General features: G+C 27.5%; 1 protein-coding gene and 2 long non-coding RNA genes across 3 annotated transcripts; all 3 read right to left on the bottom strand.

Annotated features, from left to right (window-relative positions):
• Nucleotides 1-472: 472 nt before the first annotated feature.
• Nucleotides 473-1,899, bottom strand: LOC136082743 (zinc finger MYM-type protein 1-like). The gene is made up of 3 exons (XM_065802165.1): nucleotides 1,848-1,899; nucleotides 1,675-1,785; nucleotides 473-1,149 (listed from the first exon to the last, which is right to left on the bottom strand). Exons 1-3 carry the CDS (start codon nucleotides 1,897-1,899, stop codon nucleotides 473-475), a joined length of 840 nt encoding a protein of 279 aa, XP_065658237.1.
• Nucleotides 1,900-7,364: 5,465 nt separating this feature from the next.
• On the bottom strand, nucleotides 7,365-10,191 carry LOC136082451 (uncharacterized). Its single transcript, XR_010639695.1, has 2 exons — nucleotides 9,939-10,191; nucleotides 7,365-9,614 (listed from the first exon to the last, which is right to left on the bottom strand). It is a non-coding gene; the product is annotated as an uncharacterized LOC136082451 (long non-coding RNA).
• A 4,371-nt stretch (nucleotides 10,192-14,562) lies between these two features.
• Nucleotides 14,563-16,526, bottom strand: LOC136082452 (uncharacterized). Its single transcript, XR_010639696.1, has 3 exons — nucleotides 15,918-16,526; nucleotides 15,477-15,537; nucleotides 14,563-15,256 (listed from the first exon to the last, which is right to left on the bottom strand). It is a non-coding gene; the product is annotated as an uncharacterized LOC136082452 (long non-coding RNA).
• Nucleotides 16,527-18,945: the final 2,419 nt, after the last annotated feature.

Consider the following 18,945-nt stretch of genomic DNA (forward strand, 5'->3'; position numbering starts at 1 on the left):
CTGCCCAAATCTTTAATCAAGGTAATACCAACTTTGTTGCGTGCTAATTAGTGATTAGTATTAAATCATTTGCTGTATGGATTAAAGCCAGTGGCGTAACTATAAATTTGCCCCCCCCCCCCCGCCAAAAAAAAAAAGGGGCCCTCCCACTTTAAATTTTTTCAAAATATATTTACGAATGAAATATCCAATATTTGCTTTTTATATTGGGTTAATATAACACGATTAAGTATATAAAAAATATTTATTTCATAAATTTGAGAAATAACCTAGAATCTTTTCACAAAATAATTATAAAAAAGAACGAACATCCTTAATAGCAAAAACTAACTTTACCTCACTTATTTCTATGGGAGAATTTTTATTTTCATAATAACTATACTATCTTAAGACAGTAATTCTTAGAATGCTATCAAGAATAGAAAAAAAAATTGAAGAATATTCTAAGAAACTTTGTATTTGTTAAACAACTTTAAATATAAACTTTTCTTGCCTTCTTATTCGCAAATTCCGCAATTACTTTATCTAATTCTAATGTTTGTGCTTTTTCGTTCTCTATTGCCAAAATTGCACAATGTTTGAGACGCTCCTGAGACATGCTATTTCTTAAATATGATTTGATAATCTTTAATTTGCTGAAAGATCTTTCAGCACTTGCAACTGTCACAGGTATTGTCATCAATAGCAATATTGCTGTGTTTATATCTGAAAAATCGTACTCCACAAAACTGTATTTGATGAGCAGTATGTCAGCTAAATCTTTTAATGTAGTTGCTTCTGTAATGTCATTTTTAATAAAAGTGATTGCATTAATTAATTGGGTTGGAAAATGTTTTGTCAAATCGTCTGGGTAACTATGTTGCAATAATTTAGCTGATTTAATTAGATCAGCTTCAGACAATTTTGTTAAATTTTGAGGTTGCAAAAAATTAAAAAGATTTGAAAGTTTTTCCATTCCAGTAAATCTATCACTTATTTGCACGTTAACAATATCTATGGTCCTATAAAAAGCATTAATTTGAAATCTTTTTTCAGCGCATTCGTTTAAATCACTTCCACTTAAATTATCAAAATGTCTTGCATATTTGGATTGCCTCTTAACCTTAAATGTTGGTTTTATTTTCCACTTACTGCAAATAGTAACAGCCTCTAATTTAAATAAATCGTAATTTGATCTAAAATCTTTTAACTTGAATTTCAGTGTACCAAATAACGTGGCCGCTTCTATGTACTTCTATGTAGATCTATGTACTTTTTTTGTAAGTTTTTTGAAGCATAATTTACATTCGTTAATATGTGATACATAATGACGCAAATAAAAACTAATTCAAAGTTTGATATTTTGTCCCATAATTTTAGAGCTTCAGTTTGTTCTACTCTTTTCGAATATTTTAAAGAAATTTCAGTTAAAGTTTTAACTATATCTAAAAAGCGTAACTTTATAGCTAATAAAGAATTAATTCTTGAAGATCATCTTGTTGGGTTTAATTTTTTTTAATGTTACTTCCGACTCCCCGCTAAAATTTGATAGCGAATTCCATAAAAAAATTGTTTACTTCTCTAGAACCAGAAACAGCATCATTTATAACCAGGTTTAAATTGTGACTCGCACAATGTACATATTGTGCAGATGGCTGAATATTATTTATTTTTATTGAACTCCGTTATAAATGCCGCTCATCAAATTAGCTCCGTCATATCCTTGACCACGGCACTTTTTTAAATCTATTCCTTTATTTTCAAGCAACAATAACAATTGATTGGTTAAACCTACTGCCGAATGATCTAAAATTTTATAAAATTTTATAAAAACCCAAAATTTATACTAACCCGAATTTTACAAAAACCCAAAAATGTTTCTTTAATCTCTAATTGAGGTTGAGTGTCCTGTTTGCGCATTATGTGAACGTACCGAAAAATTAAACTTAATTGTTCTTTTCTAGATACATCTTGAGTTGTGTCAACTATAATAGAAAAAAAGGCAGATTCATTTATTTCGAATATTAATGTTTTTTCTAAATTTTGGCTTAAACATTGAATCACTTCATTTTGGATAGCTGGACTAAGATATTTTATAGTGCCTTTAGGCTTATTGAGTACTTGTTTCATTGTATCGTCGTACTTTGACAGCAAATAAACATGAGACAAAAAATTGCCATTGTAAATTTCATCTGCCAACACTTCACTATGACCTCTAAATGCAAGTGAGTTTTTTTGTTAACATTAAAGTGATGTTAAATAACCTTTCCAATATTATCTTCCAAAATGAAGCTTTATGACGAATTATTGTCTCTGTATCCTCATTAAGTGCCCTGTTTTGTTTCCAATGATCGTATACTTGACGTGCTTTAATATGTTTTAGGCTATTAGCATGACTTTTTATTTTTTTACTTAGCCCTTTCCAGTCTCAAACTCCCGTATGCCATTGGTTATTTTTATCATTTGAAAATAATCAACATGGTTCACAATATGCTGAGTCAATATGTGTTCGACTAAATTTATATGCACAATAATAATAGTTTGTGGAAAAATGTCTAAAATTTTGTGAAAGATCTTTTTTGAATGGTCCTTGTGGTTTGCATCTTTCAGAGGAAATAATAAATCTTTTTATGCTATCATCAAGAAATTTTCCTCTAAAATATCCCATATCTGTTGTTAATGTATTTAATTCCTGAAATATATTCGGTTCTGGATCTGTTTCTTCAACTTGCATTGCAGTGGTAAGATTGTTAGGATTTGCGAAAATATATGCATTACTTTTATAATGAGATTCATTATGATCTTTCGAAATTTCCTTGTGTTCTAAGTTAATTGAAACAGATAACATTTCTTCTTGTTGGGTTGCTTGAGAAGTACTAGTAACGACATTGATATTTTTATCTGCAACTTCATCACAAGGTTTCTGTTCTACTGATGAAAAAAATAAGGATATCTTTTTATTGTTTTTACGTAAACTATCATCAGCTTCCTTTTTTAATTTCCATTTTCTGGCTCCACTTATATAAGTTCTTTTTAAGTCCATGCTATTGTAAGAAAAATGTTTTATTAGAAAAATTATATGTATTAACCCTATAGATATAAATATATGTGGCTAAATATTTTTGAATAAATAATAAACTTAATTTGTATTTATTCTTTAGTTCGTATCTTGAGTCCGCCCTTTTAATTTTATATCAAATATGTACACATAATTTGTGTTTCTTTGTTAATTCGTACTATCCTCGTACTATAGCAAAACCTAGTGCGTACTCAACACAAAAACATGGTTCTACATGTATCGCGTTTATATACATTTTTTATTTAAATTCAAGATCTCAGTAATTAATTTATATAGGATATTTTAAATTGCTGGAATAAAATTGCAAGATTTTTTTAACAAGCAGTTAAAAAATATTACCAATATTATAAATATAACTAATTTATTACCTATTAGCTAAACATATTGATAATTCAACTTATTGTAATGAAAATTATAATTATATGACTTTTTTACTGCTTTGCACGAATGCATATAAATAGAAAAGCACTTACCTTCTAAATATAACTATATTTAATAATTTATACTTAATTTTCCACTTTAAAATCACCTGACTTTATCAACAAATACTAAAGTACTAAATTATATCAGTGGTATTTCTATAATAGACAACGTTATTATCAAGGGCTGTCGACTTGCGTAAAAAAATGTTAATTTGTTTGCAGAGGATTATGGGATGCCCGGGTGCATATTTTGAAACCCTATACAGACTCAGAATAGGCAGAGATATGCGCAATCTGATTCGCTGATTTTGAAAAAGAGGCTTTTACGCGTATGTTTAAATCAAAACAAATGTCAAAAAACGTATTGAATAATAAAAGTGAATTTGAGTAATTTCATAAAAAACCAAATAATAATAGCAAAAAAAATTATGATTTTTCTATCCAATTTTGTGCAATATAGTACAAATACTTATACAAACCCTCACAACTCAAAACATCTGTGATTTTCAGAGTTTTTTAATAAAAATAAAGATTTAAAAAAATTAGTTTGTTTTTCTAATTGTTTTTATAATTCTAATATATAAAAAAGACAACCATTGTAACAAACTATAAACCAGATGGTAAAACTTGACTATGCCGTGATTCTCATACGATAGATTTTTTAAAACAGTTTTAAAATTTACCTACTAATATCAATAGACTATTATTAACTTGGTATAATTTTTTTCAAATTAAGTTCCCATTTATCCAATCATTTAGCAGAAGTATTTTTAAAAAATCGCCTAATTTCTTTTTAGAACTTTTCAATTATTACTCCCATATATAAATTATATACAACACTAAAAAAATTTGAGAGTATTGCTTATTGGTTGTTATAGCTAGCCCAGATGATTTGCAACACTCTTAAATTAAAAGCAATTGTAAGCAAGAGCAAATTTAGATATCCTTTGGTAATGTATAGTAATAAAAGATCACAAAGCATTGTAGCATAATAAGCTATTAGAAAAAATCTATAACCTGATGTCCACAAGTGTGTTTTGATATAGTAAACTGATTACCAAAAGCAATAACTCTCAACTTATCACACCTTAATGAAAAACTAAGTGTAAAAAGGTAGAAACAAGAAAGATTGCAAACATGCAAGTTCATGTAGTTGTTTATTTTAATTTCAAAACTCAATACGTGTTTGTTAATATATAGCTTTTAACCTGAACAAAATACTCGTTACTGTATTCTATAATTAATATAAAATGTGTATCCTTTAATAGCAACTGATAGTAAATAATATTAAATAAAGCAGCAAACTTTGATAAATTTTATATATTTATAATGCTAATAATTTATTTTACATTATATACTCCAGAAGAAAAAGAAAATATGTCTGCTCTAAAAAATTAGAAAAAAAAACCTTAAATAAAATGTACTCCATATTTACAAATTTTATTTATAGTTTCATTATTTAATTTTTGGTATAACCAATAAAAACAAGTGTTCTTTTTTTAAATTTCTGTGAATATCTCTTGTTTATTAATATAAAAACAGAGATGCGTCATGTTTTATTTTGATGTAATTTTAATAATTTTTTTGAAAACTTGCTTCTTTAAATGTAAAAGCTAATTTTGATAAAGTTATTTTTATTACAAAAATTGCCATAATTCACCTTTATTTGGTTAAATTTTTTGACTTTAATACTCAGTAAAGTTTTAATGTTCAGTGAAAAAACAAATATTACTTTTTTTGTTAAATTTTCCATTAGATTATTATCCAATTTATTATTCAAATTATTTCCATTAGAATAATATCCAATTTTCATCCTATATAATATATATAAAAAAAAATATTGATGTACGCCTTATCAGCCTTCTCAAAATTTAGATTGAACAGTAACTTCTTCAGGGTTGGTAGATTTATATGGAACATGTAAGCTAGTTTGGCAGAACATCTGTAAAAATTTTCTTTTTCCAAAATTTTAAATGTTGAACTGTTTATAATTAACAAGTTGGTATAAAGATGCAGTAACGAGCTTAGAACAACCTCTGCTTAAAATTTATACTTTGCATATTTTAAGTACTTTACCAGTAGTCTGGTGCAATTGCGTATAAACTTTGTATCGAGCATGCTTTATAGAACACGGACATTATATTTGATGAGAAACAGATTTAGAAATTGCACACATGCAAATTCAAGTAAAAGAGTTTGTACATACAAAACACATTTTATAATAGCAAAAATATTCATAGCATGACAACTTATTTTGTTCTTTTTTTTTTGATAATTTTCTTTTCTTTTTTTTATTACTCTTTTTTCATTAAAACGTTTGATTTTAACCACTTAGTTTAGTTTTTTAAATCTTTTTTTTTTCAATTAATACAATACAAAAAATGCCACAATCATTTACCATAATCCACTTTTATTTATGCCATAATCCACTTTTATTTGGTTAACTTATTTGACTTACTTTTTCTTACTTTTAATGTCAGTGTTTATATGTAACTGTACAAAAAATACTGTTCAAACACAAATATCACTTCTTTTGTTAAATCTTCAAATATTTTATAACTTAATGTAGCCTGTCAAAATTTTTTTAAATTTAAAAAAAGTTTTTAATGGTTTAACACGATGTTTTATTAAAGTTACATAATAAAAAAATATATCAGCCTCCTCCAAACTATGGTTGAAACAAAGCATGAAAACAAAATCTCCTCAGAGCTCATATATTGACATGGAACATGTAAGCTAGTTTTGCAATTAGTACAAATTTTCTTTTTTAAAAAACCCTAATTTTCAACTCTTTATAATAAACATGTAAATCAGATTATAAATAAAGTTCTTCACCAGTAGTCACGTAAAACTGCATATAAACTTTTTATGCAAAAGTGCTTCACTATTAGTCTCGTACAACATAATTATATAAACTATGTATTTAAGAATGCTTTAAAGCCAAGAGCATATTTTGAGAGATACACATTTGTAGATTTTTTCAAATTTACTTCAACACATTTTTTTTTTCGTTTCTTAAAAATAACAATAGATAAAATCTTCATCACCAAGATAAACTTTATTGAAAATTTTACGAGTGAAAATTCTCTTGTACAAATAGATTTTGATACATTTTAAATTCTCTGAAGAGTACTAAAATAAAATGAATTTCCTGTGTTGATAGTAACACATGACTTGTATTGACTTGTATTAGTATATTGTTACTTTGAAATTTATCTCAAAAATCTGTTTGTTTTGATTTTAATTATATTTTTCAACAAAATCGCACTAGCCTCTCTTTCAAAATCAGCGAATCAGGTTACTCATTTTTCTGCCTATTCTGAGCCTGTATAGGGTTTCAAAATATGCTGCCCGGGTAAAATAACATTTAAAAAACAAATTAAAAACGAATATATATATATATAAAGTTATATAAAGCAACAAATGCTATTAGTAATGAAATATTTCTAAATACTTTATTGGTTTTTTAATCAAATTTTGGACTCGATTTGTTAAATTACATTTTTGACTTAAAATATGAACCCACTTAAATCTGGTTGCTATAAAAAAACATAAAACAACTCTGAAAACTAGAAAAATCAGAAATATATATATATATATATATATATATATATATATATATATATATATATATATATATATATATATATATATATATATATATATATATAATTGTTATTATTATACAATTGAAATTATTTGTGTAGCAAACGTTCCATCTTTTTATAGTTTTTTTTATTGCGTGGAGAAAGATCTCGGTTATACAGTTTAATAAAATAAAATATTCGTGATATGACGAATATATGGACTATTTTTTTTTTGTAGGTAAAAAGCATGTTCGAAGTGATATTTGAATAAAAACTCAAAAGAACATATTTCCATTATTTTGGAAGATAATCTAAAAGCCAGGTTTTCCATATCAAGCCACTTTTCAATATATTCTATGAAAACTACTTCCATATTAGAAATCAAAGAAACTAACGATGAATTTGGATAACAATTTTGGATGTTTGTTTGTTTATTGGTCTCCATACCATTCTTACTAGCTATTGTAAAATCAATCGATTCACTGCAAAGTACTACCTTACAATGTTGACACAGAGAGATTCTTTTTATTAACAAGTTAGAGAAATATGTATGTGATTGTTCAATAGATTGTTTTATAAGGATAGCAACAGGAAATCTGTTTAAAAGAACATTATTTTTTGTATTATTATCAAAAAATAGACAATCTTTTTTAGTTAGTAGTTTTTGTGAATTTCAAATAAGGAATTTAGATCCAATGCCACACTAAAATCTGTTTCTGCCAGACAGTTGCTATTAGACTTACTAGTTTCTACTGACAACAGCAAAAGGGCATTCTGGTAAGCTGCTCGAAACTGTCTTACAGTTGGTCTGTCATTCCACCCTCCTTTACTCCGTATAGTTCCAAAAAAACTTTTTAAGCAATCTTGGTTGAAGCGAGATGTGCAAACAAAAGGAAATCCTTCCAAGAGAAGCTCCTGGCACAATTCTAGTATACTGTTAATTGTAACATTCAACCCCCAATGACTAGCTATCTTGGATTGGGATTGTACATCACAAAACTTCCATTTCTTAATTCAAGTTTGGAGTTCTTTTAACAATGTAATGTTATTTCCATTAGTTGCTATAGCACAACGAGCAGGTTTATCACCCTGAAGCTTTCTTGAATTTAACAGATCAAAAAGAATATCCATTTTTTCAACAAATTGGGCAGTCACTCTTACAGTTGACGGTAATATATTTGCAGTGACACACAAAGACAATGCGGTGGCAACCTGATGACTTAATACTTGTGTTGCTAGATTAACTCTCATTTTTAGAAATGCTCCAGGATCGAGATGTTTGTCAGTCAATATTGGTGCAAGACGGATAGGATTGCATTTGTCTAGCTCATACAACATTCTAATGTGATTCCATGAAACTATATTACCATCAATATTAATGTTATGTCGCATAAGATTATTGCGAACACTTTTAATTAGATGAGGGGGATCAAAGATAATATGAATTCTATTTTTTAAAGACGGGTGTTGAATATAAGATTTTATTTTTGAAAAACCAAGAATTTTAAGTGCTGCAATATTAGTTGATCCTTGATCACACACAATACACCGAACTAACAATCCACAGTCCTGAACTTTTGATATAGCTTCTTAAATAAACTTAATAAGATTAACTGTTGAAACAGTTGAGTTACTGAAAAAATATGCAATTGGTTGTTTCCATTTAGTGGCAATACCTCTGATAATAAAAACTAGAGCTTGATTCAGTGGTTTCTTGTTCTTTATTCCAAAAACAACATCTACACTTTTGTCATAAAGTGTTGTTTAAGTGCCATCTCATCCAATACTAAACTGCAATTACGATCTTGTTGATTCATGTTATTAACACGAAGTTTTAGTAAAGTAAACAACTTTTGTGAGAATCCAGTTGGCATATCGCCATAAGCTCTTGTTAGAAACAATTTCAATGTGTTGCGACTTGGTAAAGAAAATATATTACTTAACATTTTATAAGTTTGTGGACTATGAAAAATAACTCGTAGTCCAAGTAATTTATCCGATATTGTCCAACGATTTCCTTTTTTATGGTGGTAACTCATTTTTATTTGACTTGTAAAAAATTTTTGTTGATCATCTGAAAGAAAGTTTTTAGATAAATCTAAAATATGATTAATTGAGTTATTGCAACTTTTATGCTTTTTTTCTCTAATAGTTTTATTTTTTTTTCGTAGCCTGCATATTGTAACACGAGATGTACGCAATGAATTTAAGACTTTTCTGTACTTTTTTATATTTACAGTTTCTATATTGGCTTGAGTGTTTTCAACTTTACTATCATTATTTTCATTTTGTATTTTTTTAACTTTTAAAGGCAAATGATTTCTTTTGGTAGGTGGTTTTCTTTTTTCTCCTACAGATGGTGGTGGATTGGGAACATTAAAAAATGTAGGTATTGCATTATAAAGCAGACATTTTCCTCCATTGTTTGTAAAATAGTACATTGAACTTTCAAAATGGTTACTACACAAACGATATTCTTTGTTTAAAACTTAAACAGACTTTCTATCTAGATCTCTTCTTCTACAATTTATAACCCATTTCTTGCACCTTTAAAAATAAGAATAACATATACTTTTCGTTGCATACTAATTGAATTACAAATAAATTACATAAATTAATCAGTAAAATAACTCGATAAAATGAAAACAAAAACTTATTCTAAAAGAAAACAAATACACATAACTTATGTGTATTTGTTCAAACTTATGTCATAAGTTTGAAAAGTTGCACAATAGCCTACTTTAATTTTGTGTTACAAAAATAATGTGTTAAATTAAAAAATATATATATATATGTATATATATATATTAAGTACTAAATTATATAAATTAAGTACTTAAATCATAATGCTTAGTAAAGTTAAGTATTTACCTTTCTTTGTCTCTTGGAAAACGAAAAAAGGACACATTTTTATCGGCTACTCCACTGGTATTTGTGCAGTTAACTGCTGCACAATATAAAGGCATTTCTTTATACTAAAAACTATAACTTATTGAAGAAAAAACGCAATATAATATACAGAAAACAATTTACAGTTTCATCCAAATTTGTTATGAGAGTTAATTTTTATACTACCTACACATCCAATAATGCCTTGCGCATACAATTACACTTTAAACTAAGTAAATATAGAAGAGTTGACAGCGCTTGGTTACTATTCGCTAATGTTTACATTCAATAGAAATTTACAATAGAATGTACATTCAATAGAAATTCTATAATGGATTTGCTATTGAAGTTAAGGGGGCTCACCCCTGTCAAAATAGCAAAAAAATAATTTTTTTTGAAATTTTTGGTTTTTCATGTTTCAAGTGTAAAAATTAACGAGGAATCTGATTCTGAATTAAAATTTTCAAAAAAAAACACATAAGTATGTCTATTTCTTGATTATTTGATCATAGTCAAAAATAACCTACTTAGCAACGTCCATAGCAACAGTTTTATTTTCTCTTATCCACTTATATACAAAACCTTTTTCTTTAAAGTTAATTTTATATGATTAATCTGAGTCTGTGAAATATTAATTTTTCAAACTGCTTCCATGTAGGTCTGGAAAATGAACTTTGTAAGCATGCTAACCACACTGTAATACAACCACATAGATACACTACACATTGTGTGTCAAACTCTTTATTATAAATTAAATTTTGTTCTGTAGATTATTTAGTGATTATTTTGTTTATTTATAAATAACTTCTAGGCATTTTTAGTTGTGGATAAGTATTAAAATAATTATTAGTTCAAAAAAAGAGCTTGATTATCTAGTTGATAATGGAAAAAAATTATGTGGCAAATAAAAAAACAATAACAAATGATAAAATTAAAAGAGCAAAGTTTGCAAGTTTAAAAAAAAGAAAAGAAAATTTAAAGGAAATCAATACACTAGCAAAAAACAATTTGTGTCCATGCAATCTGAACTATTAAATCTTATTCCAAGTACTTCAGCATCATTACCAAAGACAAGATCGTTTACTAAGCTGTCAAGCCATGTTATTTCTCAGCCTTTAAATGATGGTATTACTGGAAATAGGATTTTGGATATGTTTAATTTATCAAACTTAATTTCAGTTCTTGGTTCTCCTCAATGTAAACAAAGTTAATGTTTAAAGCCAAGTGAAAGTTTAAAACATGGATTAGCAAGTAAAATGACTGTAAAATGTTTTTATCAATGGGATCATTCATTTTAGACATCAAAAAAACTGCCATTTATGTCACAAGGGTTTGATATAAACTACAGAATAGTATACTCAATGCGTAGATGTGGTCAAGGCTTTGCTAGTATTAATCGCTTTAATGCACTTATAAATTTTCCAACACCATTTACATCAAATAACTGTAACAAGATTGTTTTTAAATTAAAAATAAAATTTAAGTTTATTGCCACTCAAACTATGGATGATGTAGCTCAAGAACTAAAGGAATTATCAAAAAATCAACCACAGAATAATTTTTATGATGTACCTGTGTCATGTGATGGCACCTGGCAAAGACAAAGATTTTTATCGCAAAATGGAACAGTAAATTGCATTTCAACTTACTGTTTCATTTTAACTTTAACATTGGAGCTAAAGCTGTTATTAATTTGTATGAAAGACTAAATATAGTTCCAGGATTTTATACCAATCTTGGATGTGATAAAATCAATACCAAAAGGATTAAAAAAAAGCAAAATAAGGGAAACACCTGTGAAGCAGGATTATTCTAAAGTCAATTTTAAAGATGTTGTATTTTATTTTATTTAGTTTTTTTATTCTGGATACGCTGTTTTCTTATTTTTAGTTATATATCGTTTTTTTGATAAAAAATATTTTTCATGTGATATAGTCTTTTTATATAAAATTATAGATAATGTAGATATTGTATAAATTTCCATTATCAAAACACCTTTTCAATTGATTTTATTATGCTTAGAATTGAAAAGATTTAAAAAATAATATCTTACTAAAACTCTTTTTACAAAATGTTTTACGTTTTGCTTATTTTCTCAGATTGCATTTTTTCCGAATTTAATAGAATTTAGAAATGTGGTAACTTTGGTTCTATTATAGCTTTTGAGCTGATATTTTCACACAACACACATAATAGATTGTTTCATGCAATAAACCAAAAGTTTGATTTAAATATTTTATATTGACTGTGATTAACTTGTATAAAGTTCAAATTTATGTAGAAAATATAGAAAATTATTGTTAATTTTTTAAAAACTCAAAAAGTCATTCTTCCCGAAATAATATTTCACTTTTTTTTTGGTTTATTGCATGCATCTAATGTAAATAAATAATGTTAGAAAGTTTCATTGAAAAATAGTGTACCAACCCAAGGGAATTAGCTTTCCAAATTTCAAGAATTTATGACTTTTGCCATTTTGAATTTGTAACCATGGCAACAGCTGACATTTTTTAAAAATGAAAGCATATTTTTTTTAAACACTATTATAATATCCTTTCCAATGAATGCCCTAAAAATCCTATGAACTTGGAAGTTATCGAAATATTTTTAAGGGGGTGAGCCCCCTTAAATTCTGAAATAGAATTTCTTTGAAATTTAATTCTCCGATAAAACTTTTATTGAAACTAAATCTATTATAGAATTTCTATTGAAATTAAATTCTATAATAGAATTTCTATTGAAATTAAATTCTATAATAGATTTTCTATTGAAATTAAATTCTATGATAGAGTTCCTATTGTTGAAAAATTATCTGCTTTTCATTTAAGAATACGTGAAAAATCTTCGCGGGGCCCTCTAAGCTCCAGGGCCCTACCGCTTTGCGGGGCTGTGCTCCCCCTAGTTACGCCACTGATTGAAGCCCTCGCAGCTCCCTAAATCAGTATTGCATCATCAGTTGCGTCTAATGCTAAAATTAAAGCGTGCACACTCACACACATATATATATATATATATATATATAAACACACATAGAGAAAGATTTATATTGATATAAAATTATTTGATGATATAAAATTTTAGATGATAATAGTTGTAGGAACTTCGTGTCATATAAGCTATAAACAAAAAACTTCGTGTCATATAAGCTATTGTCAAAAAAGCTATAAACAATAATGGAAAACTGACTAACTAAAATCCTATTAAACTGACATTTTCTCAGTTTACTTATATAAAAGTACTAGGTAACTATTTTATGGTCCTATAAATCAAAATTCGCGTTAAAACAAAGTTAATTTTTTACTTTGTTTATTATTTCATTTTGAATCGTGGCAAACCATGTCACAAAAAGCGTGACAAAAACCATGTGTCACAAAAAGCGTGACAAAAACCATGTCACAAAAAGCGTGACAAAAACCATGTCACAAAAAGCGTGACAAAAACCATGTCACAAAAAGCGTGACAAAAAACGTATAATAAAGTATAAATATATAGACCATAATGTTTTTTTATAAATTCTTATTAAATTTTTAATTTGATTTTTTTTTTTTAACTTTTAAGAAAACTTTTTTCTAAATAGCCTTAACTTATGCAAACTCTTTTGTACAAATATATTTTTAAAAAAGGAGAACTTTTTAATGACTACACATATGCAATATGCAAGTTGCCTTTTTTAAAGAAGCAATACTCACACAGCTTATTAAAAGACCTCGTGGTCTTTTTTAATTCATGTCTTAAACAAACGTGCATAATTTAGAAAAAGGTCTATTGTAAAGAAAACAGAACTAGGACGTTAAACATTTAATTACGTTAGTGATCGACGGAAACAAAAAAAAAGCCGAAACCGAAAAAAAACGAAATTTCGGATACCTACACCAAGACGATAATTCGTCTGACTTTTTTTCCCGTAAACTTCGGGAAGTCAGACGAGAAAACTTTGGATATTTAAAAAAATTAATAATGGCGAAAAATATTTACGCTTCGCAGGTTTTTAGGACGGGGGTAATAAACTTTTTAAAAACCAGTTACTAACTATTTTCAACAAATTATCAACAATTTTATCAAATTTAAGATACGTCAAATATATCTTGTTAACCCGTATTTTTAACTTTCAAACTAAAAAAAGACACATTATTAAAGTTTTTTCTGATTGCAGATTTATAAAAATAATAATAAATTCATTTTTTTTTTTCCCTACTTATAAGTAGTTGCCAAATTAAGTCGGATTAACTTCAAATTTAGAATAATCCTGCATTCAATTCAAACATTTTGTTTTGCTTTTTATATACTCATAAGTTTCGGTAAACTCTTTTATTGCAACATGGTATCCAATTTTTAATAAATGGATGATAAGTTGTTTGATTTTCAATGCAATAATCACGATGTTTTATTGCTTAAAAAACACAAAAACATTATACCATTAACAAAAAAAAGGTCACAACCTACTGAGGTTTTCTTACCTCCTTCATTAAACGTGTGGATTTTATATCTTCATGATATCACACAAAAGTATTCATCCTATGATGATGATTCTATGAAAATTAATCTATGTGATAATAAGGAAAAAATAACAGAGGCTGACCTAAATATAGAAAAAATCATAAATGAAAAGCTAACTTATTCAAATAAATATCATTGCATTTGTAAAACATGCTATACAAATGTAAAAAGAATATTAGCAAAAATACAAAAAAATATAAATGCCATATCAAGAGGTTGTGAAATTCTTAAAGAAAACTCACAAAGAATATTGATATCTATACCAAAAGCAGAAGAAACGGATTGTAGAATATTTTCGAACAAACAAATGAAGCTTGATCAAAAAATATTTTTGAACAAACAAATTAGAGCTTGATCTTTGTATTATTTTATTTTTTATCATTAAAATTATCATCTGTTTTGGAATGAAATTGACCATATGATCTATCAAGATAGCTTTTATATTTTTCTCCTAGTTTTTTGTAAAAATACCAATAAATTGATCTCACATTAGTCATAGTTGTAGAAAAGACTAAAGTTCTTTTATAAGTATTCAAAAGAATATGTTGAACAACTGGGTAGAAAAATTTCTCTGGATCTCTAGAGTCAATATGTATTAGGCTGTATTTAATATTTCTTCTTTCTGGTGTAGATGATATAATAACCAAATTATGCATACAAAGATTATCAATAATAAAGTCAGCAGTACTTTTAGCTGCAGTTGCTGTTGATGCCAATACTGGAATTCTTTTAGGGACAAGTGATAGCAATGCGAGAGTCTATTATAATGAGACCGAAATGCATCTGATTGTGTACTTGAACATCTATAACAATCACAGACAAATAAGGTATAAATAAAATTATGTAAATCACAAGATTTTACTTATATAATGCGATAGGTAATGTATTTATCTTTTCTTTCAATGAGTAAAATTTTTTTAATTTTAATTTAATTTAATGTATTACAAGAAGTTCTGACATTAAATTGTAAATAACAATGTTTACTTGAGGTAGATAATTTATCTATATAACAAAATCACTTACCACTTTTTCGCACAATGACTTTCATCAATTGCAACTGCAACAAAGCTTCATTGTAATTTATCTAAAAAAAAACAGTATACTTTTAAACAATAAACAACACTCCATAATTCAAAAAAAAAAATTTACTTAAAGCATGTCCAAATTCAATATCAGAATAATATAATATTTCATAATAAATGCTTAACACATTTAGAATTAATGAAATATAATAATACATTTCCAATCTTCAATGCAAATTCAATCTAAATGCATTTAGCATTAAAAATTTCTCAATAAATGATTAATTATTTGCATTCACTAAAAAAGTTCCAAAATTTATGAACAATAGTTCAGAAAAAAAAATTTCTCAGGGTAATTACCAAGCAAAAACTAGACCTTCTCTAGAGAAATGAAAAACTTTATTTGGTAACTAAAATAATGTATAATAATGATAATTATTACCTCTGTTTGATCATCTTCAATATTTTTTCTTCGTTGATTATGCTTTATAGAAGCTACTTTGATTCCCTTTTTACTAAGTGTGTATATGAAACCTTAAATTATCTATCCCAAATCATTCTTCGGTTAAGTACAATTATAAATCAATCACAAACCAATGCATAAAATCTTGGAATAAATTACCTCTTCTTCTTAAATCACTAAACTCTATTACACAATTTAAAACCCGTCTTCATGCTTTTTTTTTGGAGAGATACTGTTTGTAAAATGTTGGAATTATTGTGGGTCATTATTATTATTGTTCTTGTTTTGTTATATATGATATAAATATTATTATAACATTATTCTATATGTGTATGTATATGTGTATGTATGAATATGTGTGTATATGTGTGTGTACATATGTATGTAGGTATGTGTCTATTTGTATATATCTATGTGAGTGCGTGTATATGTATGTATATATGTGTGTATGTGTATTTATTTATGTATGTGTATACGGGTATGTATGTTGTATGTATATGTGTGTTAATATGTATATGTGTATGTGTGTGTATATGTATATGTGTGTGTGTCTGTATATGTATACATATGTATATGTATGTGTGTGTATGTATGTGTGTATGTATATATATATAAATATATATATATATATATATATATATATATATATATATATATATATATATATATATATATATTTAAATGTGTGAGTGTATATGTGTATGTGTGTTTATGTGTATGTGTTTATGTATATGTGTGTTTATATTTATATATGTATGTATGTGTTCAAGTTGCGTATACATATATATATTTATATATGTTATACATTTTTTGCAACAATGACTTTTATTATTATTATTACTATTGTTACTGTTAAATTTTGATGAATACTAGTGTTGTTCCTTATTATTATTCTTTTATATTATTATATAAATATATTGCTAATAATTACTACAACCGTCAACGGGGGTGACTATGAACAGCGGGATGACTATGAACATCAGTACCAAGTTAACTAAAAGGTGAAACAACACACACAATAGATCTAAATTGTGTGTTATTTTGATCCAGTTGCATTAAATATAATATTTGGAACTTAATTTTAGGCTGCGCAAAATATTTTCCTTTTTCGACTTTTCTTTATCGCGCTTTTAGGCTTTTCTTTCTCTATATTCTTTATCTTATCGCATTCTTTATCATATCAACGGCATGAGTTACATTGTTCGGGTAGTTTGTTGACTTATCAAGCTATATCTTAAGAAGCGCGTATCAAAACACTATAAAAGTTGCTACATATCAAGTTCAGGTACATATTGTTCTAATGAATCCAAAATTGAGGGTGTAGTTTGTCTGTAAATGAATATTTGTTCATTTAAAAATAGCATTTTTTTTATTAAGAATTCGAGTGTTTTTTTAATTCATTTAAGGAATTATGCCTCAAAATTACAAAAGAAAGAAAAATAGCCGAGGTTACAAAACAAATTACACTCAAAAAGACTTACAAGCAGCAGTAAATAAAGTGAAAAACCACGGGTTTACTATCAGGAAAGCAGCCAAAGTTTATAACATTCCGCTAGGAGTTCTCCATAAAAACGTAAAACTTGGAAATCAAGCTCCAAAAAAGCATGGTGGACAAACCAGACTTGACAGTTCTACAGAAAATTTAATTGTTCAAACAATTACTTATATGACAGATTGGAGGGTGCCTCTTGATTCTTTTGACATTCGACTTTTAGTTAAATGTTATTGTGATAAAAAGAAAATAACAGACTTTATATTTAAAAAAAAAAGGCCTGGTGTAGATTGGGTTCAGTCTTTCATGAAAAGGCATTGTCTGACGAAAAGGGTTGCTGACAATGTAAAGCATAGTAGGGCATTAGTCAATGAAGAAACCCTTAACCGTTATTTTAACAACTTATACCAAGAATTAAAAGATATACCTCCAGAAAACATATATAATTATGACGAGACCAATATAACAGATAATCCAGGGTCCAAAGCTGTTATTGTTCGTCGTGGACATGGATACCGCGTTGAAAACAAACAGGAACAACTAGTATAATGTTTGCTGGTAACGCTGTTGGAGAATTTTTGCCGCCTATGGTTGTTTATAAAGCAAAAAATCTCTACCAGGGTTGAACTCATGGTGGACCACCTAGAACCGTATACGATATCACCACTAATGGTTGGTTTGATGGTAGAACATTTACCAGATGGTTCATGGAGATATTCTTGCCTATTGCTATTTTAAAAACCGGAACAACATTGCTGATTGGTGATAATCTGGATTCACATTTTTCTCCATAAATTATTGAAGCCACGATTCAACATGACATCAAGTTTGTAGCAATGCCACCTAATGCAACCCATCTCTGCCAACCACTAGATGTTGCTGTATTTAGAGGGTTAAAGCACTTTGAAAGTACTGTCGTGGAGGACACTACTTTCAAAGTGGAGAATAGAAAATCGTATTAAAGGGGCTATTCTAAAAAAACACATGCCTACTCTTTTAAACAAGTTAGTAAACACCTTGAAACCAGAAGTTTTAATTTCCGGATTTCGAGCAACAAGAATCTACCCTATGAACAAAACAGAGGTGATAAAACGACTTCCTGGAAAAAATAAAGACTCTGGTGGTAAAGACACTGTAATGGTTCTTAACGAATCCGTTTTAGAGATTCTGAAAAACAATCTAGGCTTAGGTTCTTTGTTTAGATGTGTCAATGCCATCAAGTTCAACAGAGCAAAACAACAAAGATAGTGATTGGTACTGTGCTTTCAGTAACAAAAAGTGGGTGGAGTTAAGCGACGACGTATTGATTCAATGCAACAAATGCAGCCAACCTTATCACCTCCAGTGTTGTGGCTTTTTCTATGAAAAAGTTCAAAATTAAAAGCTTGATATTGAAAAAATTGACTTTATATGCAGCCTGTGTGAGCCATGTAGGAACTTCGAGGATAGTGATAGTTGATGGTCTGTTTTTTTTAAGGCAGCTTTGTAAATATTGTTGTAAATAGTAATGTGCTG

This window comes from Hydra vulgaris, chromosome 07, assembly GCF_038396675.1.
Source record: "Hydra vulgaris chromosome 07, alternate assembly HydraT2T_AEP".
In the NCBI taxonomy this organism is placed as follows: domain Eukaryota; kingdom Metazoa; phylum Cnidaria; class Hydrozoa; order Anthoathecata; family Hydridae; genus Hydra; species Hydra vulgaris.

Excerpts from the sequence above, each read along its gene's own strand:
- LOC136082743 (XM_065802165.1), bottom strand. The coding sequence starts at position 1,899 with ATGCGCAAACAGGACACTCAACCTCAATTAGAGATTAAAGAAACATTT. Across the intron at positions 1,786-1,847 it reads GATTAAAGAAACATTTTTGG|ATCATTCGGCAGTAGGTTTA; the intron begins GTTTTTGTAAAA and ends ATAAAATTTTAG. Across the intron at positions 1,150-1,674 it reads CGGAGCTAATTTGATGAGCG|AGGCTGTTACTATTTGCAGT; the intron begins GCATTTATAACG and ends TATTTAAATTAG.